The 24,215-nt window shown below is 38.0% G+C and overlaps 1 protein-coding gene across 2 annotated transcripts in view; it reads left to right on the top strand.

Moving 5' to 3' along the window:
• Positions 1-24,215, top strand: part of FAP (fibroblast activation protein alpha) — a 73,911-nt gene that overhangs the window by 30,656 nt on the left and 19,040 nt on the right. For both annotated transcript variants that reach the window (XM_011285347.3, XM_019838169.1), the window contains 7 exons: positions 603-738; positions 4,671-4,715; positions 10,574-10,678; positions 10,777-10,847; positions 13,623-13,676; positions 15,399-15,523; positions 19,464-19,511. In XM_011285347.3, coding sequence (XP_011283649.1) covers positions 603-738; positions 4,671-4,715; positions 10,574-10,678; positions 10,777-10,847; positions 13,623-13,676; positions 15,399-15,523; positions 19,464-19,511 — 584 coding nt within the window. The remainder of the gene's footprint in view (positions 1-602; positions 739-4,670; positions 4,716-10,573; positions 10,679-10,776; positions 10,848-13,622; positions 13,677-15,398; positions 15,524-19,463; positions 19,512-24,215) is intronic.

Here is a 24,215-nt window from a genome sequence, read left to right as displayed (position 1 = left end):
ATTGATGTTCTCCATCTATAGGTTCATTCTCAGAGCCGAGTGATAGTTGCTGCCATTCATTGACACCAACTATGTGCCAAGCACTAATAGAGTTACTTAGTGTACATCATCTCTGATTATGATACTAAACCTGAATTTCAACCCCTGACCCTGGTCACAGTTAAAACGAGGCCTCTAATACAAACTGCCTGGAGAGAAAGATGGGCATTTATCACACTTGTCTCTCTCTCAACCACTTAAAAAGTGAAAAATTGAGTCTACTCATGCAAAATAACCAGTTAAATGCTTTCCCCCCCTCTATATTGACCAATAGCTTTGGCCTCATGTCTTAAAATGTTTCCCAAGATATAAAAGTCCAAAATGAGGAGAAAGCTCGAATATAAAGTAATTCCATTAGATGAACCAACTGTCTTATAGATGTTGTTTAAGAGTCAGCAAGTATATTTAAACTTTCTCTAAAGAGAAGGGAAAGTTCTACCTTCTTTATCTATGGACTAGATATTTCATAATAACAAAATACATCCTTGAGAAAACAGAACTTGAGAAATTATTTGACATCATACTGGTTTATGGTAGTGACTGTTGTTTTGGTTTATTTGCAGTGATTATTATTTCAGTTGGCTCACATGGGTTACTGATGAACGAATATGTTTCCAGTGGCTGAAAAGAATCCAGAATGTTTCAGTTCTGTCTATATGTGATTTCAGAGAAGGCTGGCAGACATGGGATTGTCCAAAGGTAGGTCATATTAAACCCACAGAGGTGTATTTCTGAAGATGAAAGTGTATGAGGGAGGACTTATTTATCGCTAACATTTTGTAGTATAAAGCCAGAATTACTGCATTCAACTCTTGATTGCTTTGCAAAACAAAACAAAACAAAAACAACCCTTTATTCACAGTCCATTATTTTTATTAAATAAGTAATAGACTCCTTGTTTTCTTGAATGACTTTAGCATTGAAACTGAATGGAGAAAAAGACTAAATGAAACTATGTAATATTGGAAAAATAAGGTATCTGGTTCTGAGTTAGGATGAAATTCCATCCTTTTGAGAATATAAGATTGGTAGTCAACAAAACCCAAAATGATGAAGATGAGAAGATAAGATGGGTCTTTAGGGAAATAGATATATTCTACTTAAAACAAAACAGAGGGGTGCCTGGGTGGCTCAGTCGGCTTAGTGTCCAACTTCGGCTCTGGTCATGATCTCGCGGCTCGTGAGTTTGAGCCCCGTGTCGGGCTCTGTGCTGACAGCTCAGAGCTTGGAGCCTGTTTCAGATTCTGTTGTCTCCCTCTCTCACTGCCCCAACCCACTCGCATTATGTCTCTGTCTCTCTCAAAAATAAATAAACATTAAAAAAAGAAATAGATAAAAAAATAAAACAAAAATGCCAACGGTGTTATGTCTATTCAATGTAAAAATAGAAAAATAGAAATTTTGAAGGAAATTGATGTCATCAAAAGAAAGCCAAACATTCCCATTGTAAAATTTAAAAGCAGATAATTGAGAATATGACATGAAATATCAGGTCAAACTACCCTGCTATCCTGTTATCTTGCAGTAATTCAGTGGGTTAATACAATAGAAATACTGTGCTAATTTTAGGAAGGGAAAACTTGAAAATTAAGCACAGATTTATTGTTGAGTTTTAATTGTTTCTATTGTTCAAATCCAAACATAATCTGTTAAATTAATGCATTAGAAAAGTACTCCACCAATCTAAATGCTTTAAAATGAGCCTGTTCATAAGTACTCCTATTAGAGACTCAGACACACAAAATGTTTTCTTTAAATAGGAAATTTGATGGATACATTTCATAAGACTTCTAATTATGAAGACATGTTTCATTAAACCAAATATAGAATAAACCTTTTTTTATCAAGCAAGAAAGAAAGCACAGAGGAATCAAAGTAAATCACTAAATTCCTTCTTGAAATTAGGACACTATGTTTTGCAAGAAAAGAGTCATATGAATCTATTTGGAAATATATCAGGACTATTATAGTCAACATTACTTGGGCTAAAAATATTTTTTTAAATCACTACTCTGTAAGAAGCTTGACTAATTTTGATGGAATATGCTAGAAGCTTTTTTTTTTATATCTTATTTATATTTTTCTATACAAAACAGAAAGATTTTGGCTTCAATGCAGTACCATAGGGGGGAAAAAAAGAATAAACTTGATTGTGGTAGTTAATTAGAAACCATTCATCTGATAAATCAGCTTGGGATGAATATATCTTCAATGTTTTTATTGAATCTAGGTATTAGGAATTGTTGATTTTACTTATTACTTTTAAACTGTAAGATCAGTCATTTAGACTAAGATTTTAGTTCTTAAAACTAGGCATTTAAAAACAGTAATTGCTTTGGAATCTGAAATTCTAATTTATAAAAATCAGGGTCAACTTTAATCTAAACTGACAGAATATAAAAGCTGCTTATTCAAGGAGATGTGGAATTCCTTGGATATAAACTTTAACTTTACGGCCCAAAACAGTGATTAAATTTAGAATACCAGGTTTAATTAACCTTAGGATTTCAAAGCAACCTCTGTTTCAAAATAATTTGATAAATACATGGAACACATTTTCAGATAAGAACTGCAAAGTGTCGTGTTAGACAACAAAGCTGTGCCTTAAAATTTATTATTCCCTTGCTTTTTATGACAGTACCTTCTCTCATGGTTCCCTTTCTACTTCACTGACCTTTTGTTTTCAGCTCTTCTTTTTATGATTTGTCTATAAATCTTACTAATCTCCAAATTAATGTGTTTGTAAGGTAGGCTAACTGCTAGAACACCAATAAGACCCTTCTTATTATTACAATACAATACAATACAATACAATACAATACAATACAATTAATACAATAGAAATTTGGGGGGGCACCTGTGTGGCTCAGTCTGTTAAGCATCTGACTTCAACTCAGGTCATGATGTCATCATGGCTTGTGAGTTCAAGCCCCACATCCGGCTCTGCACTGACAGCTCAGAGCCTGGGGCCTGCTTCAGATTCTGTGTCTCCCTCTCTCTCTGCCCCTCCCCCACTTGTGTTTTCTCTCTCTCTCTCTCTCTCTCTCTCTCTCTCTCTCTCTCTCTCAAAAATAAATAAATAATTTTTTTAAAAAAGAAGAAAGAAAATTTTTCCAGGTTGATGGCATTTGTGCTGTCTTCATCTAGTGACTTCCAAAGCTAGTCCAAGGTTATTCAAACCTGATCACCAACATCCCACTGGGGGATGGAAAAGAGAATGGAAGATCACATATAATAGGTTTATATAGGTCAGGCCTAGACGTAGAATGAGTCACTTCTGCTCACACACCATTGGTTAGAATTTATCACATGACCACATCTTACTGGAAGCAGGCCTGGGAAAAGTAGCCTAGCTATAGTCTTAGCAAACAGAGAAAATGATTGCTAATAATCTTCTAGTCTCTACCCTAACTCTCAACTTACTCTTTAGGCAATTTTTATCTGTACCAGAGGTTTTGGTTACCATTTACCCTCAAATTTATTCTGAGGATTTGAACTTTTAAATATCTCTGGCTACATCTTCTCTGATCCATATTTGCTATCCACACCTAGATTAAGGCCTTTATCATCCTTTTTCCCAAACATTCCAGTAGCCTTCCAATTGATCTCTCTGCCTTTTTCTATCTTGCTGACTTATAATCCATTCTCTGTATCAGGTTCACAATTATATTTTCCGAATTGTGACTTTGAACTCCTTCAAAGGGCTCGTCTAGAAGGGGAATCTAAACTTCCTAGGGTGGCATAAAAGTTTCTCCAAGATCATTCTGATACCCAAACATCTTCCTTCCTCTTGAACTCTTTTCCATAGTCACCTTCCACTCAGCCATATGGAACCACCCCTGTGGTCTACTAAGCTGGCCTGGTCTCTGTGCTGTTCATTTCACCTAGAATGATCTTTCTCTAATTATTTGTCTAGGAAAGCCTATTCATCCTTTTATGCCCACTAAATTTTGACCAACAAATGATTATACTATCCTAAAATGTACACCAAAATAAGATTCTGTGCACATTTTAAGATTCCTACCTACTTAATAAGATTAAGAAAAGAAAAATAATTAACCTAAACTCCACTGTGAAATGCTTTTTTAAAAAAATGTTTATTTGTTTATTTTTGGAATAGGATAGAGTGAGAGTGGGCATGCGAGTGGAGGGAGGGGCAGAGAGAACAGGAGAGAGAGAACTCCCAAGCCAGGTTCTGTGTTGTCAGCAGACCTGGGGGGCTCGAACCCACAAACCATGGGATCACAACTGAGCTGAAACCAAGAGTCAGACACTTAACTGACTGAGCCATCCAGACACCACTGAAATGGCTTTTTAAACTATACGACACCAAGTGCTTGGGTTGTGCTCAGCTTCCATAAATGAAATAATTCCAGGCACTGCCTCATGGAAAATTCAACCAGAATTATTAAAGGTTTTCAGTAAGATCCATCCCTTAGATTGCTCATGTATATGCAATAGTGTTGATGTATAAGATGTTGAATACGGTCATCTTAAATTCAAGTATGAAGTTAGGCTATTAGCAATGGTACACTCTGAGTGGGCAGCTTAACAGGTTCAAATGCCCAGATTATGTTTAGGAAAAACTGTTCTCCTAATAGTGTGCTTGACGTGATCTTTCTTTCTTTTAGACCCAGGAGCATATAGAAGAAAGCAGAACTGGATGGGCTGGTGGAGTATGATTTTGCTATCTTTTCCTTATATTTTAATGACACTTCACAGATTCTCAGCCATCAAAGGACTTTTTTAAATGTATCCAAACTGACACTACTTGTCTCATAGAAAAAACACCAAGGTAAAAAAAACACAGAGGTAGGGATCCTTTCAGCAGTTTTGTGCCAGACAATTAATGTCTATATATTTAAAATTCTATTGAGAACAAATCATAGTCCTCATGTCACAACCTTAACTTTTTCAACTGACTCTCTGATATTCATAATTAATATTCTTATTAAACAAAATAAAGGCTGTTTTTCAAAAGCAATTACAATTCGTGATCGACTTAAAATAATACTTACTAGCCAGTTGAATCCAGAAAAACCAAATACATTGGGTATTCATAGTAATTTAAACACAATCTGCCTCTTATTCAATTTCATATAAACTGAAATGAATAAATGAATTATGTATTCGTTTCCAGTGTTTAAGTGGTATCAAATAGGAAATCGTATATTTTGTTATGGTTTGTGATCACTAGATTTTTTGGATAGGCTTCTTCAGTGATTTGTAAGAATTTTTAGTGTAAAAAAAATCATGATTTACAAAGTTATCAATTGTGTACAATATTCTATTTGAAGAATATAAAATAGGACAGAGACCAAGTGAATGTTGCATGGATGCTGCCATTTATTACAAATACATGATTGAATTCAACTAGCATTTGGATTTAAAAACAAAACAAAACAAAACACAGTTTCTCTGAGTAGCACAAGCAAAGAAAAAGAAGACCCTTAGGACCTGGCTTAACACATTAACCCATGATACAAGGACAATAAAGACTTCAGAGTTAATTGTAAGATGATAACTCATAAAAATTCAAAGTTAAGATGGGTAGAAAGAAGGTAAATTGCAAAGTAAAAATCTTCAGATGTCAAAAACTCCTTGTACATTTTTCTGGAGTTAGCAATTTTAGCTTACATATATTTACTCTGTCTTTAGTTAAAGATATCTCAGTTCTAAATAACATAAGAACTCTTTGCCACTGTACTAAATAACATAAGAAAAATCAGCAGTATTCAGTGGAAGGACAGAATTTTCTAAATTTTTGGAATCTTGGTCAATCCATAGCTCATCTTCCAAAAAGACAATGCCTAGATCATTGTTTGAAAACTTGAGGAAAGGGGAAGTTAATCTGAGTTCACTCTCATTATAAAATTTCCAGTAAAGATTGGAGGCAAAGAACACTTTAAGACTTCCTTTGCTTGTATTCTCCGTGATGATAATATAGCTAGAGTTACTGCAGAATATTATGAGTGACATGATTTTACAAATAGATAAACAAGGATACCAACAATCTTCTCAAAGAAGTGATCTTTGGAATCCATGCACATTTATTCTGAAAATGCTGCATGCGTTCAAAACACTCTGAAATATTTTAGATTGCATCTTTTGAAATCTCTTATTTATAAGCAACTTGGAGTCAACATTTGTATCTTATCAATTTTTATAATCTGTATAGCAACAACCTTGTAATCTCAGCAAACATGAGCAGAGTGAATTAATTAATTAATTGATTAATTGCCTTCTAAAGCTGTAGAGCCTTGCTTTAAATACCCTCAGTGGAGGCACATACACATCCTTTGAGGGAAGATGAGATCCCTACATTAAAAAATGATGCCAAAGTAAATCTAGTGAATAATGTATTATGTATCTGCAACATATGATTCTGTGCTAGATCATTTTAACATCTGTAGCTTTGGAATTCTATTGGAAAAAAATCATCTTTTAATGTATTCATCTCAATCTCTTAAAATTTAAAATAGTCAGTAAACTTTCTAAATACCCAAAGAGGTATTGTCAAAACTTCTTTGTAGTGATAGCTTTCAGGAGTAAGTTCACACTCTCCCAAGGCAGCTGCTTTGAAGAAGTCATTAGATTTTACAAGCTTTGACATGTCTTTTGAAAGTCAGGCCATAGCTTCATATGCTTATAAGTCATATGTCATAATGTGCTGGATAGCTTCCTTTGACCTATAATCAAATCAGTGACTTAATAAAATTACCCAGAAAAAACCTAGGAGTATGAAATAACCTTTCAGACATTTGTTCAAGTAATATCTATGAACTTTTTAGAGAAAGTATACAGGCTAGTCATATCAGTATAAAATTAAAGAGTGATATTGGAGAAGTTCTTCCTTTAGATTTTATTAAGGAGATTTAAACTGAAAAACACCTTTGGAAATCACCTGTGAATCAGAAAAGATTGAAGGACTTGCTAAAAGCAATGGACCTGTTACGGTGCGGGGCACGGAACTAGCAAATAGAACTTTACCTATCACTCTCTCTCCTCCAGCATGAGATAGTCAAGTGTCTCAATTTGGGGGATGTAGCCTAATATCTCCTTTGGTATTTGATCAGAAAAATAACAAACCATGAGTTCACTTTAAACAAATTTCTTTTTGCCCTGTAGGGAACCCACAAAAAGAACTATTTAATCAAAGAATGTAGTATTGAATCAGTAAAATTTGGAGAACACTAAAAGCATAGACTACAATGCTGCATTTAAATTATTTTAAAATAATTAAGCAATACGGCCCCTCCCTTTGCTGTCAGTAAAACCCCTTTGTTCAGAAAAATGAGCTTGTGGGGTTTTTTTTGACTTTTAAGTAAGCCTTTATTTCCTTATTTCACAAATAAAGTTGGCTGAATTGGTTGCCGGAAAAACGAGTTTTCTGCTTGATGCTTGGAAGTCTGTGCTTTTCATCAAATGTGGACTCAACTTAGGCATCAGCCTCTGATATCTAGGACCTTGGGTTGTTTACCAACCATGGCAAGAAATTATCAGGTGGTAAATAATCTCACCTTCCAAGTAAAACAGTTTAAATGGCTTTGCACATAGAGGTGAGTAATTTATCAGAAAATCTAAGCTGATAAAGAGACTGTGAAGAGGCCTTGTTAAAACTGAGGACCACCTAGTTACCTGTGCTTTCTAGGGTCCAGGTGTAACTTGATGCAAGACGCATTTAACTCAGGATGCATTATGGAGCTAGCTCTGGGAAAGTGAATGCGGAAATATTTCACACTCTCTTTAGCTCACCCAAGTTACCTGTTCATCTAAAGCAGCTGTCCTCAGTGTGCGCAATAAAAGGGGAGAAGATAACATTCTTTGCTTAGCGGAGATAGTCTTCCTGTTTGCCTGATTCTAAGATCTTCAAACACTCTGCCCTTTTTTTTTCAATGAAAATGAAAGTTTTAAGTTTTAATCCAGAACAAAACCTTTTTTAAAGTTCCTTACTAACCAGAGGTGTGAGGAGACTATGTTTTTACTCTGGCATCTTAAAATATTTTGTGACCCTGGTTCCATTTTAGTAGTAAAAACAATGCACAGCCAGTTTTTTGTCTTTCACCCTAAGGAGTGAGAGGGAGGCATTGGAAAGTGGTTACTAGTAAGTAAGGATTATCATCATTTGTCTGAGAAGGCAAAGCTTCATTCTCAAATGAAACAACGGCTTGTCAGACTTATACTAACAAAATTCCATCCACAAAATTGCAAACCAGAATTTCTTTTCCCTGGGCCTCTTTTTCACTCAATTCACTCTTAATTTTATTTAGAGGCACAAGTCTCAATACACAGAATCCTACCAAGGCTGGTCTTATTATTAATGAAACTCATAAAGGAACCATGGAAGGAGACAGCAGTTTCTCCTTATCCCATTTTTTTCATTTTGTGAAAGGCATCCATTCTATGCCAAAGTGCTAAGACTTAGGACAGGGTATTAGTTTCCTGGGATCAATGTGACAAATCACCACAAACTTGGTGGCTTAAAACAATAGAAATCCATTGTGTCGCCATCCTGGAGGCTGTAAGCCCAAAGTCAAGGTGTCAGCATGGTCCTGCTCCCTCTGAAGCCTCCAAGGAAGAATACTCCCTCTCCTCTTCCACCTCCTGGTGGCTCTTGGCAGGACTCCATTGGCTTGTAGCCATCTCCCCAATCTCTGCTCCCATCCATGAAGCTTTCTTCCCTGTGTCCCTCTGTGTTTCTTTGTACCCCCTCTTTTTATGAGGACACCATTCATTGGATTTGGGGCCCACTCAAATCCAATATGGTCACATCTCAATTCTTACTTTGATTATATCTGCAAATAAGGTCATTATCTTCCTTCATTTGAGCTGTTATGACAAAGTGCCATAGACTGAGTGGCTTAAAAACAACAGAAATTGATTTCTCACACTTCTGGAGGCTAAAGGTCTTAGACCAGGGTGCCAGCATGGTTGGGTTCTCGTGAGAGCTCTGTTCTGGGTTGGAGACCACCAACTTCTTGTATCCTCAAGTGATGGAGAGCAGAGCAAGGGAAGCAAGCTCTCTGGTGATTCGTAGAGGGCACTAATCCCATAAGGTTCTACCCTTACGACCTCATCTAATCCTAATTACCTGCCCAATGTCCCACTTCCTAATACTAGCCCTAATTCATATTAGGGTTTCAAAATATGAGTTTTAAGGAGACACAAACAGTCCATAATAGTCACATTCTGAGGTTCTGGGTTCACGTGAATTTTGGAGAACCCTACCCAGATCACTACAGACACCGCATCAAATAAGTTACATTTTAATAGCATGCAATCATAATCATCAATTTGGTCAAAAACCATCATGCAAAAGGCCTACAGCAACTAAAAGATACTGATAGTTTGGTTGTTGTTGCTTGGTCAATTCTGAAGGAGTTAAACATCTTGATTCCTTGTTGTGTGGAAACACTTCCAGCTAGAGAGAGCTGGCTTGGGATTATTTGTGGGAGTATCTACTGGCCGTGATGTAGAGTAGCTCTATCCTCACATAGCTATTTTACCATTTTTACCTTCCTTTTATAACCCAACGGCCAGGAAAAAAGAAGCTGACAAATGTAAGATAAGGATATATATTTTTAATTTTTTATGTTTATTTGTTTTTCACACACACACACACACACACACACACACAACACAAGCAGGGGAGGGGCACAGAGAGAGAGACACACACACAGAACCCGAGGTGGGCTCCACATTGACAGCAGGGAGCCGGACATGGGCTCGAACTCATGAAAGAACTTGAGATCATGACCTGAGCCACCCAGGCGCCCCAAGGCTATTTTTTTTTTATGGGAGAAACTACTAACTAAAATTTGGTCTGAGGACTTTTGCAGGATTTTAGTTATCTATACCATGAAGGATATGAAAGTATGGTTTGCTGAGTGTCAGGGCCTCCATAGGTCATTCACCAGTTCCCAGTAAATGACCAGTAGGGTCCCTGGGAAGAGGTCAGAGATGGGTAATGAGGTCTGCTTCGCTCTCTGAGCTCAAGGAGCAAACCTCCTACTTGCTTGTCCTGGGTCTAGAAGTTTCTTTCCATCATGAAAAACTGTAACTAGCAGGGCATGATATTTTCATCTTTAAAATGTCTTCATTGAATCATTGGCATTAGGTGCTTGGCATCCGACAAATCAAAACTCAAAAAAACTATCAGCCTTCATGAGTCATGCTTTGGTCAAATACCACATTTTGAAGTTAGACTTGGCTACATGGCAACATTCATTTATGATTCTCTTAACTCTGTTCCAAACCACAGTGTCTCCAAGCATAGACATTCAATCAAATTAAACATTATAAACAGAGGGGCATGTAGTAGCAATTAAGCAGCAGTTGGAATGTGCAAATGCCTGTTAGAATTACTAGAAAAGCTGTCTAACTGAAAGAATGGCATTTCAGATGTGGTTGATGGACACTAGGGGAGGCAGGACATTCTGGTTCCGATAATCATGAACTATCCACTGCTTATAAAAAATTCTATAGTTTTAGTTTGGTTTGTCTTTTGAACATAACCTCTGTTCATTTCTTTCAGTTCTTTGTTTCAACACCAGTTTTCAGCTATGATGCCATTTCATACTACAAAATATTTAGCGACAAGGATGGCTACAAACATATTCACTATATCAAAGACACTGTGGTATGTTCCTTCCAAGATTTATCTCCTCAAAGATCATTCAGTTGAGGTTGCTCAAATAACGCTCAGCTTCACACAACATAATGTTTGTCTTTTTATAGGAAAATGCTATTCAAATTACAAGTGGCAAGTGGGAGGCCATAAATATATTCAGAGTAACACAGGATTCACTGTAAGTATTGCATGAAGCATGATGCACCATTCAGGTTTTAATTGGCACTGATGGACCCACAAATGATACTGTACCACCTCTTAGTTAAAAGCATTTTTTGTTACTTACTCTGTAGTGTAGTTCAGACAGCTGTGGTTTCATTAAAATTGTGTATTCTTTAATAGTTCACATGATTTCTTTTAGGAAAGAATATTTAGTCAGCAGTCACTTCTCTTCTGATACTTGGTAAATAATTACATTAAAAGTATAAAATTTTAGAAATAATAACGACTTTTAAACACAAATTTTACTCTTTAGCACTTGAAGAAATGAGCAAGCTTCAAAAGTCCATGAAGGGCAGCCCTTAGATACAGAAAGTTTTTTGTAGTGATTCACTGTTATAGAAGTTTAAGATTATTATCTACAACAGCTATCTTTACAAAAAAGTTTATTTACTTATTTTGAGAGAGAGAGAGAGAGAGAAAGAGAGAGAGGGAGAGAGAGCGCCAGGGGGAGAGACAGAGAGAGAGGGAGAATCCCAAGCCAGATCTGTGCTCTCAACACAGAGTCCAACGTGGGGCTTGAACTCATGAACCATGAGATCCTGACCTGAGCCAAAGTCAGGAGTCAGACGCTTAACTAACTGAGCCACCCAGGCTCCCCAGCTATCGTTTTTTGGGCAATTACTTCATACCATATACTGTAAAGTAGAAACAATTACCCTGGTTATACAGATGAGAAAGCTGACCCTTGGAAATTAACATGGCCAAGACTGCATATTTAATTAGTAGCAGAACTAGGATTCAAACCTAACACATATTAAATCTAAGGTTCTTATTGTGATCTCAACATGGGACTTCTTCCTTCCAGTTCTTTCCTCAGTCCATCCTGTGTGCTATCTAAATAAATCATCTTAAAATAATCCTTTATGATCAAACTTCTCTAGTCAAGAATGTACAGTTTCTTTCCCTTGTTTCTAATAAAGTCCAAATCCAGGGTGCTTTCTTATAACCTGCCTGTCATTATCTGTAATTCTAAGAGCAAAGAAGGGGAATCATTAGTCCAGGCTCACTGGATAAAAACATGTCGGAAACCAGTTGTCGATTTATGGCACTCTTGGAACATTTGACAAAGGAGTTTGAACATTATATGGAGCAGTCATTACAATCACCAGTGTAAGAAGAGTGACGAGATAAACGTGGATGGCAAATTTCAGACATAACAGGGTTAGGACTTCAGGGGAAACCAAAGTCAGGGAGACCCAGCTATGGTCATAATCCAGGCCTGCAATGATAGAGACTTAAACTAGTATAGTGGCAATAAAATATGGACTCTTTGAAGAAAAAGCTACACCTCCTTTCTTTGTGTGTCCTTCGCACTTGACATAGTGCCTGACACATAGCTGGAATTCTGTAAATATTAGTTAAGTGAGTGAGAGGAAGGGTAGATAGACCATAAAGACAGATGGAGGTTGAACAAGACTTGGTGACTTCGTGGCAGTGAAGGAAAAGGGAAAGGCAAGGCAAACTGGACTCTGCTGCAAGTGTCAGAGGAAGGTAATCAATCGTGAAGCCTTTGACAGAACAAGAAAGCTGTGGGAGGGTGGGGGGAGGGTGGTGCTGTTTGGAAAAGATACTGAGTATTTTATTCCCTAGTAGTTTGAGATGATGTGGGGGAAGGCAAGTGCAAGTGACCATCAGTCTATCAGAGTCCGTTGAAATCAGTAAAGTCATGTAGAAAAATGCTGGGTCAGAAGATACATTTAATCCTAGGAGTGATTGGCATTCTGTTGCCTTTTCTTTTTACTCGCGGGTAGCAAGGTTTTTATGACAGTGAACACATAGTAGTACCTGAGCCACTGAACAGCCTCAAGAATTAAAAATTGGTAACTAAACCTAACTTTCTACAGTCTATTATGCTCTTCTTGAAGGAAAAAAAAAAGGCGGTTTCTTCGTGATATTCAGATGAACTCACAGAGGAGTGAAAATCATGCCACTAAATTGGATTTCCCACTTCATGGCTATATTAAGACAGGTTAGAACTGGGACCCAGATACTTAAGTAACAAGTATGTTCTCTTGTGACTTCTTTTGCATCTGGGTAAATCAACATGCCCCTTTGTGTTGTGTCATAGTGTGGATACGTTTCTGGATTTATAACAAACTTCTCTGTCAGGGCTTCTATAAAACAAATCCAAAATATCTTCAGAATCACAAACAGAATTAAATAATATAACATAGAGAAACCAGTAAACTTTATCATGGTAAGGAAGGGGGTGATATTAATCAATATCCTAGCTTATTTTGTATAACTCATAAATAATGAATCAGAATATAATATACCTATAATAAAAAAAGAATATTTGGCACACTTTAATCCTCCTATGATTTGAAAGTCAGAGTAAGTATATAAAATTCAGTATAAACAGCAATGACTGGGGCACCTGGGTGGCTCAGTCACTTAAGCATCCAACTTTGGCTCAGGTCATGATCTCATCGTTCGTGAGTTCGAGCCCCACCTCAGGCTGTCTGCTGTCAGCACAAAGCCCACTTCAGATCCTCTATGCTCCCTCTGTCTGCCCTTCCCTCACTCATTCTCTCTCTCTCTGTCTCTGTCTCAAAAATAAATAGACATTTAAAAATAAGTTAATAACCAGCAATGATTTATCTACATAAGTGCCAATTAATATAGTTTCATTAGATGAACATTGGACTACATTGTTTACTCTATTAGTACTAAAAATTCTATCACCATTTAGTTATAAATATTTATCTAATAGCTTCTGAATGTATTTCAGGTTTTATTCTAGCAATGAATTTGAAGGCTACCCTGGAAGAAGAAATATCTATAGGTAATTTATGTCAATTCATTCTAGTATTTGTATACATTAATTTGAATGAAAATATGTCAGAGTCCTTTGGATACATAGAATATCTTTAAAGCATAAATGTAATAAAAATAATATATGAATTAAGGTAAAACATTTGGAGCATACTGTACCCCACATCAGTATAAAATATACACCCCCCAAATATTAGCTAACTCAAAATGTCTTCAGAAAGAAAAGCCAAGGAATTCTAATGCTGATAAAAACATGATACTAAATACTTCAACTAAATTTAGAGGTAATTGATGATGTTCATTCACTTAGCAGACACTAATTAAGTCCCTATTGTGTACCAGGTATGGCGTTGACTCCCATGTTGTGTGATTTCTTTTAACATGGTTCACCTTGGCATAAGCCTATTAGGATTGGAGAAAATTCCTCTCTCTTCCCAAATTAGTGTTTAAGTTGGCCCAATTGTCCCCTTGGCAAATGGAATGGTGGCCTCGCCCCACTGAACATTTTTAAAAAGGGAGAAAAAATGAATGGTGCCCTCAACAGCCCTTTCTGATGTAGAAGTAAAAGGCATAGCTACCATGGGCTGATAGTCTGCTATATGCCAGGCACGTTTTTATCTGCTTTACATATGTAATTTTGTTGAATCCCTACAACTTCAGGAGGCAGGCAATACTGTTATAGCCAGAATTTGTACCTGGGCATGCTGACCTAATCCCCTTACTGTTAACTGCCTACTTAATATTTCCAAGATTACACCAAAATGTGAACATGAATGCAGACTGTAACCAAGGAAATAAGAAATTTTCCCTCTGCTGCATTCCTCTGCTCCTTCCTGTATCATGACTTCTTATCTGTTGGGGAGAATCCCTCTATGGCGCCAGCAATGTCCCTGGCTCCCCTCTACCATGTCCAAGGCAAGATCAAGGGCAGCAGCAGAAAGAACACTGCAGCAGCCATAGATTATCTTACCAGTCACAACAGATTCTGACCCTGACCCATGTTGGCATCATACCATCTAGTCTGCCCCAAATGAGATTCTGATTCTGAATGTTTGGGGTAAGGTTTTGGAGTCTGTATATTAAAAACAACCACCTCCTTCAGGAGCCACGCAGAAGGTTCTACTGGGGAGAGGGTGTAGGTCCATGTTGGCTTATGTAAGAATGCCGGTAGGGAAGCATTCCCAGGAAGAGCTTCTCTGAACCAAAACTTCCTTCTGAAAAGAATGAAAGGCACAGGAGGCACTTAAAAACTGTGTTTTTTTTTAATTTCCAATTTGCTTATTACTAATTTCCCCTTCCAGATATATGATAAGAACAGCGACCCTTTTCTTGGTGAGACTGCCAGATTTCCTTGCATGTTTTACATGGGAGTACAAAAAGAGAGATGGAAAGATGAAGAACTATGCATTGCCAACCACTTTGTAAGATGTGAGAGATGAATGGCTATGGGAAGTGGTTACCTCACTTCCATTCAAGGTGTTAGGTATTTCTCCCACCCCAGAGAAACTGGGGGGGCTTCTCCCTCAAGTCTGGTGCCTCTTCAAGCAAAGATGATTGAAAATCAGGCTACATCAAAATACTGTAATTCCCCTTCACTTTAAATGATATTGGCAAGAGAAAAATAGAGTGGGTTTGATGTCAATATGTAAATTAGTCATTTTACATGGAGTAGTACATTTTGATAAATACAATCTCAAAATTTCAGCTTAGTTTTATTTTCATTTTCCTCTAGAATTAGCATTGGAAGCTATCCTCCAAGCAAAAAGTGCATTACTTGCCATCTAAGGAAAGAAAGGTGCCAATATTACACAGCAAGTTTCAGTGACTACGCCAAGTACTATGCACTTGTCTGCTATGGTAGGTAATGGACCCAACACGAACTCTACCACATCACTGCCAGTGTGGTCGCCTTCATCACCACTATCCTCTAGCCGATCTTAACTACGGGTTATCAAGTACCTTTATGGGAGAGGATCTTACCTATGTTATCTGACCTGATGCTTATGGGGGAAAAGAATGAAAAGAAGATAGGAGAGCATTATTATCTCTTTTTTTTTTTTTTCGCAGTTGAGGAAATAGAATAGCTTGCAAAAGGTCTGCACTGCTGGCAAGCATCAGAGTTAGGATGGGACCAAGGATCTATTGACTGTAAATCCCAAGCTCTTACCCGCCACCTGCCACAGCACCATCTAGTTATATGCAAACACCATCTAGCAGCTATTGCAGCAAGACTCGAGCAATAGTATTAAAAGAAGCATTCTGTGTTAAAAATGGTTGCCGGACTTCGGCCCCATTTGCCTGGAAAATGTCAAACTCTTATAGCCAGGAGAAAGAATAATGTCCTAGAAACCTGAGCTCCTTCCCTTGGAGGCCAATAATTCTTTGAAGTACAGTTTCAGCGAGGATGGAAAATAAAGTTTGTCACCCAGAATGTCCTTTCTAAATTTGGGAAACATAAGAATTCATTCAAATATTAAAAAGTCATGGGTAATTAAATACACTAAATACTTCGTGGTTTTTTAGGTCATGTGTACATTTAGCTAATCATTTCTATCCAAAATATTTTATTTTATGCATAACATCTTAGCTATATCTTGAACATATGAAAAGCAATGAAACAGGTCAGGTTGGGCATCAGTAGATCAATGAAATATGTTGGGGTCATGGAGATTTGGAAAATGGACTTGAGAAATACCTACTTTTCCATTCTCTGTCCCATCCCCATAATTAAATCCCTGAGTTTCTCTGGGGGGGAACAGCACACAGAAGATGTTATTACAAAATGCACACCACTCAACTCTTTCTGGTATCAACTCCCAGTGGAAGGCAGCTCAGAGAACAAAAGGAATCTTTGCCTGATGGAGATCCCTGAGCAGTTGCAGAAGACCCCAGGTTCTTTACTTCCCAGAAGGAAGGCTTCCCTGACATGCCATTCTCCTCACTCCAGTCATCGGGCCCCTGAACCAGAGCCCCAACTCATTTGACTGCAGAAATGAATAAGCATTTTACCCCAAATGCCCCCTGTAAGATGGCACAAGATGTCGGTTTGTTACAACTATTTTCACAAAATGTTGGGTCAATGACATCTTTGAAAAGCCAAGAGATTGTTGTTCATAATCGTATGTGCTGAATGTGGTTATGGTACTTAAAGGTATATATTAAATGTCCTTGTCAAATTATATGCAACATTTTTCAACCCAAGCTATGTATTCAGGCAAAACATATTGAAAGCTTACATGCCAGGCATGTAGTATCATTGAATTAACTCTACTGAGTAATCTGTTTGTCTTTCTCTCCTGAAGGCAGAGGATGCTTTCCTTTAATCTTCACATTCATAAGGCCAAGAAAAATGGCTAATGCATAATAATTATGTATAATGTATAATGCATAATTGTTGAATGAACATAGGTACGAAAGAAGATCCAAGCATTACTGCCTTTTGTGAAGTCTAACAAAAAAACTTTTTCCTATGCCGATATATTTACTGATAAAGACATCAGTGACCCTACACTTGCATACACTCCTTTGTGTTTATATGCGTTCTGCATTTGCATAATGCTTCAACCCTTTTTGAAAGCACTATGCCACTTTTTATAGCGGTTTGTCTTCCTAATGTTTGCTCGAGTCTGAGTGCCCACTGAAAAGATAAGGAAGCAAAGACTAAGCTCTCCTCAAAAGTTGGTGGAAGAGTCCTTTCTAGAACTTGAATCGCCTGACTTTTCCACACTCACTCTTGCTCGGCAGTATGGTAATTTCCCATTTAGCAAAAAATATACTGTGTGGGAAGCATCACATCGTCTGGTGTTTTTGAAGCTCCAGTAAAATGAGTCACTGAGCCATCATAAGAAAAACCTTGAAATCTTTCCCTTTAGGACTAAGAGTAAAGCCTCATTATGTAACTTCAAACTCTCCAAGAGAGATGGTGAGTAAATCCCAGAGAATAGGATTAAATAGGTGAAAACCCTCTTCGTGATGCCGATGGAACAAAAGTAATGCAAAGGGGGGATTCCAGACAATTGATGCTTTTATGCCATTTGTGCTCAGGTCTTTTGTATCTAGGGCAGTCAGTTATTATTTAGTGTCATAATTTGGCCAGAAAAGATATGCTAGTTGTCACTACTGGAACCGCATACCCGTGAAAATTCCATAGGATGGATGCTGGTTGACTAAAGTCAACAAATTCTGATTCATGTTTCATTTCCTTACATTCTGACCACAAATATAATATGCGTTTGTCCCTTCTAATACCTTTGAAGAAAAGCTGGCCAAAATGACAATCTCTGAACTTAAGTTCTATGCAATTTTGGCACTCCACACAATAACGAATTGTTGTGTTTTTTGAGGGAGTCTAATAAATAGTATCCCTTCTCCTCACTCTCACGTTAGACTGAAGGGTCAAGAAGGAAATTAAACTATTTAGCTTTATTACTTGTAAATGTTAATTGGAAAATGTGGTTAAATGTGTACAGCTTCCTAATATCGTACCTCAGAATTACAATTACGCAAATATGGGTATGACTGGACAGCCACTGGCTGCCCCCAAGGAGCCCGGCACTATCCTATTTGGAACACTGAGGACCCGACAAAAGCAGGGAGAACGATGCCAGGAACAAGGCAGAAGAAGGAGTTGTTAAATCTAGGTCTTCTCAGAATTCATCAAAAGGTCACCCCCTCCTCTGCTTGCCTGGGATTCAGGGTGCTACCCGAATGAAGTTCCAAAAAGAAGGCAGAAGCATCAGAAGGGCAACGAAGCTCTACCCCTAACCTCCATGTTGTTTCTTTTAACGCATTGACTGCCTGAGCAAATTTATCCTTTAAGAGGATATTATTTTATCTCTCAAGTGAGAGAAAATTAGTGCTTAATTATTTGTAGGTCTCGTTAAAATGGCCAGTTTCTGCACAGAGGCCCTGAGTTCCATGCTGGAATATGTAGTGGACACTGACGTGCCACCCAGAACCTCCCACCTCAGGACTGAACCCCTCACTCTGCCAGCTGCTCAGAGTGCCAGCGGCTGACAGCTCACAGCTGAGCTCCCACCCTGGGACGTGCCTTGCCACAGCCAATGGCCACTCCATTCTGTGTAAAACCCAGCCGGCTGGTACATGAAGGCAACTCTGCAGGCCATCCAGCTCCGGAGCTCCCTGTGGGGGTTGGCTGAGTTTTGTGTTTTGACTGCCCTGAAGCCCACCTTCCCTCACTGCCTCATCCCTCCTAATACTACCCCAGAAAAACTGCTCGCCCACAAAACTCCTGCTGGGTCTGTTTCCCAGGGAATGTGACCTGCCACAGCACATTTGAACAGGCAACAGATTCTTGATAAATTTATTTCTTCATTTATTAATTACATAGAAAAAAAGATGTTGAGTTCTACTGAGCATTGAACCAAGAAGCCAGACTGAAAGCATTATCTGGGTACTGGTGAAGGCTATTGGATAATAGAGACACAGCTAACGTAGCTCATACAGCATGGTGTCTTCTCAGAAGGCCATTTGCCACAGCAGTTTCTGGGGTCCATTTCTGTAACTAGATCCTGGACTATTCAGGATCCCTCCTGGTAAAGCGCACCGGTGACTCTTCTCTCACATCTCATCTTTGGGCTCTGATCTCTTGTGTAGGTTAAACTTACTTAACTTACAAGGTGATGTTTTCTTCTCTCTGGGGGAAAAAAAAATAGCTGTAGAATTAAAAGATGAAGTTGAGCCTGACATTAACCACAAAGATGACCAGCAGTTCTTATTGGAAACCCAGGGTTTATTTAAAAGCTAAAGCATGTGTTTGTTTTTATCCCGTGCACAGGCCCAGGCCTCCCCATTTCCACCCTTCATGACGGTCGCACTGATCAAGGTACGCTCTCTTGCATGCTGCTCTCTAAAGAAACCTTGAACTGTCGGTGACATCACACTAGAGGAAGCAAGACACTTTCCTCACACCAACATGGGGACTGTGATGGAGTCTTGTTATCATAAAGCCTATTGTTATGTAGATTTGGGTATTCTTTGAGTCAAACTGGACCCTATGAAATTTAACAATTATTTGCAGTAAGAACCTGGCATAACACGGATGGGTTGTTATCACAGGGATTCATACTGTCTTCCCCAATCGGCCCCCTAAAAAACACAGCAGCTTAGCACTAGAAGGACAGTTAGGATATTTAGCACAACCTCCCTCCCAAATCAGAATTCCTGCTTTTTTTGTAACATCCCAAACTGGAGACAAATTCCAGATATAAGTCCAGTTCAAAGCAGAGGGTGACTATCACGCTGGCTTTTTGTTTTAACAGCTACATCACAGTGTTGCTACGTATGAAAGCCCTGAAATTCAGAGGCTTTTCCCATCTTCAACTATGATCAAGATCGTCCTCCTCCATCCTGTATTTATGATATAGGTTAAAAAGGGTTCACAGACCAAAGATGACTGTCTTTGCCCTCGGCGGAGTTATCCAAGTGTGTCACTGCCCCGTGCTCTCCCAGCAATTCCCCTTTGTCTTCTGATTTACTATTAAAGGACATTTTAGGTCGAAGTTGATGGAGACAAGGGACAATGAGGGACTTGAGCACTTGTGCCTGTGATCCTGATCCCTGAACAGCTTTGATGACAAGTCAGGAGACTGTTTTGGGATTAGTTTGGCTGCCAGCACAATGGCTCAAGTATAATAGGTGAAAATATGATAATGAGGAAAAACAGAGTCAATTCAGGAGCTCTGGACAGGACAGGCATTGTAATACAGGGACTGTGAATTTAGTTTCATTTTGAAGTTTTGTTGGTTTTTTTTTTAACCTTGTGGCTAATAATGAAATACTTTTAAGAATAAGTGATTGTATTTCTCAATATGGCTCAACTCAACCTTGAGTAAGAGACATTTTAAAGCAATACTACATTCAAATCTGTAATCTTTTGCTTTAATGGAAATTCCCGTAAATGTATGGTTTCCATTTTATCATGGCTGTTAAAGGTCAGCTTCCCTTTTCTCAGGGCATGAATTTCCACTCTCATTATCCTTCTCCTCTTCCTGCCAGGTATCGATTTCTGTACTGCATACAAAAGTGTTACTACTTCTCCCAATACTTACAAAGCAGGCGCAGTGTTCATGTCATTTTCATTTGTCATATGTATTTATATGTTTTCTAACTCTCCTACAGAACACAAATTTTTTTAGAGCAGTTATGCAAACTTGCCTAGTGATGAAATTCTCCAGAGATATTTATCATAAAGGCCTGAGCTTTCAGGCGCGCCCCAGAAATTCCAGTTCAGTACCTCTTTGACTGGGCTAGAGAATTTGTATCTTTAATAAATTCCCAGATACGTCTTGGAGCTGCTTTTTGGAATTGATGCTGTGTCTTCTATTCATTTGTAGCTTTTGTTTTCTTTTGTTTTGTTTTTACCCATTTTCCATTGCATTTCATGCCAGAAATCTTTATTCAACATATATTTATTAAGCACCTATCACATTAATCCAGGCACTGTGCTGGATACTAGATCTTAAAAATGAACAGATACTGGATTAGATATGACTGGATTAGATTAGGTAGATTTCCTTTCCTCAAGGAAATTATAGATCAATGGGGAATGCAGACATGTGAATGGACAATACTGTGGGGTAGAGAATTCAGATACGAGAAATAGAGCATGAAAGCACATAAGCAGGGCACCGCATCTGGGTTTCAGGGGTTTGGAAATGTCTCATAAGGATAGATACATCAAACTGGAAACCCACAAATATGAAGGAGGTATTAATTCTGCTTGGATGTCTGGCTTGGTCAAGTGGATTGATATTGATGTTTTTTTACTGGAAGAAGGATTCACAACAGAGAGAATATTTTTGTGGAGATGATGAGTTTTATTTTTAACGTTGAGCTTGAGGCACTGCGACGATATCCAAGTGGAGCTGACTGGAGTGGCAAAGTTTTGAATCTGGACATCACGGGATCAGTTTGGACTGAAGATGAGGAACACAAAGTCATTACTTTACGAAATATATGGTTACTGAGGCCATGGAAGTGGATGAGACTGCAGAGTAGGAAAAATGAGGGTGGGCGGAGGTAGTAGAAAGTGAGCCTAGAATAAAACTGCAGAATACCAACATGAGAAATGGGAAGAGGAAAATGACCCTGTAAAGTAAAAAACAGAGGGACCAGAAGGAGGACAACCTTGCGAATATGGTATCAAAGAAGGTAGGGAGGAGGGCAAAGAGGGCAAAGAGGGAGTGCCCACCTGTGTCAAGTGCTGCAGAGAGTGAAGTGAGACCTGCTCCAAATCAATGAATTTAACAAGAGGGAATTAGCATTGTCTTGGTCGGAGCACTTTCAGAGAACAGTGCAGGTGGCAGCCAGAATAAAGCAAGTTTAGGCTTGCAGAGGAGGTAGATAAAAAGACAGTATTTTCAATAGGTCTGACTGAGGAGAGGAGGGAGGGGGGGTGGATGATGGCTGGAAGCAGTTGATACAAGTTGAATTTTGTTTTTGAAAGATAATAAACATTTGAGCGTGGTTAAATGCTGATGGAAGAAATGAAGAGACCAAAGGGGTTGAAGACATGAAGGAGGGGAGTCCCCAAGGAGTTGGGAAAATGGATGGAGTCCAGAGACAGGTGCAGAGATTCATCCCTGGCATTGTGCTGAGCAAGAATGAAGAAAATACTAATGTGATTTAGTACAATTTCATATAATGTACGCAAGTTTGTAGACGTTGCAGAAAACAGTACAATGGCTTCATTTTATCTGCAAAGTGGGGTCGGGCCATTTGAAAATAACATAGTACCTCAACCATGTGCTTTAGAAACCCAGAAGAGTTGGCCCTTGACGTAGCCCAGTTGAGGCTTAGTTGCTTCGGGCACAGCAGGTTACCCAACTGATTGAATGACCCTGTTTATCAGCTTTTCCACAGATTCCTCACATAATTTAATTAATGAGCAACATAGAGTAGTTAATGCAATTGAAACAAAAGTTTCTTGCATGGTCCATCCTTTTTCTTTTTTTATTTCATCATAATGAATAGTCCACAAAAAATACAGAGCACATCCTATGTACCTATCATGTACTAGGTACTGCGTATGCAATGATGAGTGAAATAAGTTTGAAAGGTACAGTCTAGACTGCAGCACTCCTCCCACATTATTGGCTTTTAATGCAAAGCCACATAGAGAAGCCCAGTCGGCCTCCCCCAACCACAGTCCTATGAAATCCCATTTTGCTCCAAGGGGTGGGCAAAATTGCCAAGCTACCGTATGTACAAATGCTTCTCTGCACTATAGAGCACTAATAAGCTTATAAATTAAACTTGGCATTCAATAAGTCTTGAATCAGTAAGTTCAACAGCTAGCCAAATGGAGAAGTGAAAGTCTAACCAACCTGCCAACACTTGGGTATGATCTTCCAGTACCTGTTGGTAAAATGATAAAAATAAATAAGCAAATAATAAATATAATAATAACTAAAATATAAAAAGAAATAATAAGCAATTATAACACACTCTGTGACTCCACACAGGATTCCCTTTATCCGTAATAGCTCCACACACAGAACCCACACAAAGAGAATGAAGAATTGGCTCCATTGTACTTAGAATTGTATATTTGTTTTTTGTTTTTTGGGTTTTTTTCTAGTTTTAGCTTTTAAGATGCCACAAGTATCTCTTTCCTGATGGATTATCCAAAGTTAAAATGAAATTTATTATGTATCTTATACAACTCATACCAAAACATCTATACTTGTTCTAAGATTAAATATAACATGTTGGAACAAAATGCCATGAGTATATGAAAACTGAGAGTTACAAGGGAAGTGGTTTGGCAAACTTAGTGTAGTTACAAGTACTCCTCCAGTTCCCTATCTTCAAGGACCACTTTTTAAAAAGGCACAAAAACAAGAAGTTCACAGGATGTCTTTTGTAAAACCTGCCATATCTCAGAAGTCATCCAGACCTTCTTTTAAAAAATAAATCTACAAATTCCACATGCCATATGAAAGTCTAACTTTTCTCTAGAAGATAGCCAGTATCAATTCCAGTTCAAAATCAAACTTGCAAAAAGCCCTCTATTGCTAGAAACCCATTTGCATAGATCACCAAACTACAGCCTCAGGAGATCAATGGATTGTTCAGTTTCAAAGATTAAAGTGTGAAACGGAATTAATTTCACATATAAACAGCAGTTTTTAAGAAGATCTTTTAAGGTGAAAGACAGAAAGAGAGCATAGTGTTATATATTGTTATTTTACTAAGGTATGTAACCACCTTGAGGGAAACGATCTGAAGGAATATAATGTGCAATAGTTCAATTACAAAAAAAGGAAGAATATCGTGTATTACTTAAGCAGAGCAGGAAAGATTAAAAATAAACATGTATTTTAAAAAATCACAGAACTAATACTTGATTTTACACATTGAAAATTTTAAAAACAAACTTTGTAACTACATAATCAATTATTTTAATTGAGATTCCAGCAATATAGATTGTATTTCTTGGTTTTTTTTCTTAGATGATAAAAAAGTCACCTTCTCAGATCATACATAGTTTCACGTTAGAAAAGTTGGAGATGGGAAAATATGGGGA

The sequence above is a fragment of the Felis catus genome, chromosome C1, assembly GCF_018350175.1.
Source record: "Felis catus isolate Fca126 chromosome C1, F.catus_Fca126_mat1.0, whole genome shotgun sequence".
NCBI lineage: Eukaryota > Metazoa > Chordata > Mammalia > Carnivora > Felidae > Felis > Felis catus.
Note: the sequence above shows the minus strand (reverse complement) of the source record. Positions and strands in the feature narration are given on the sequence as shown.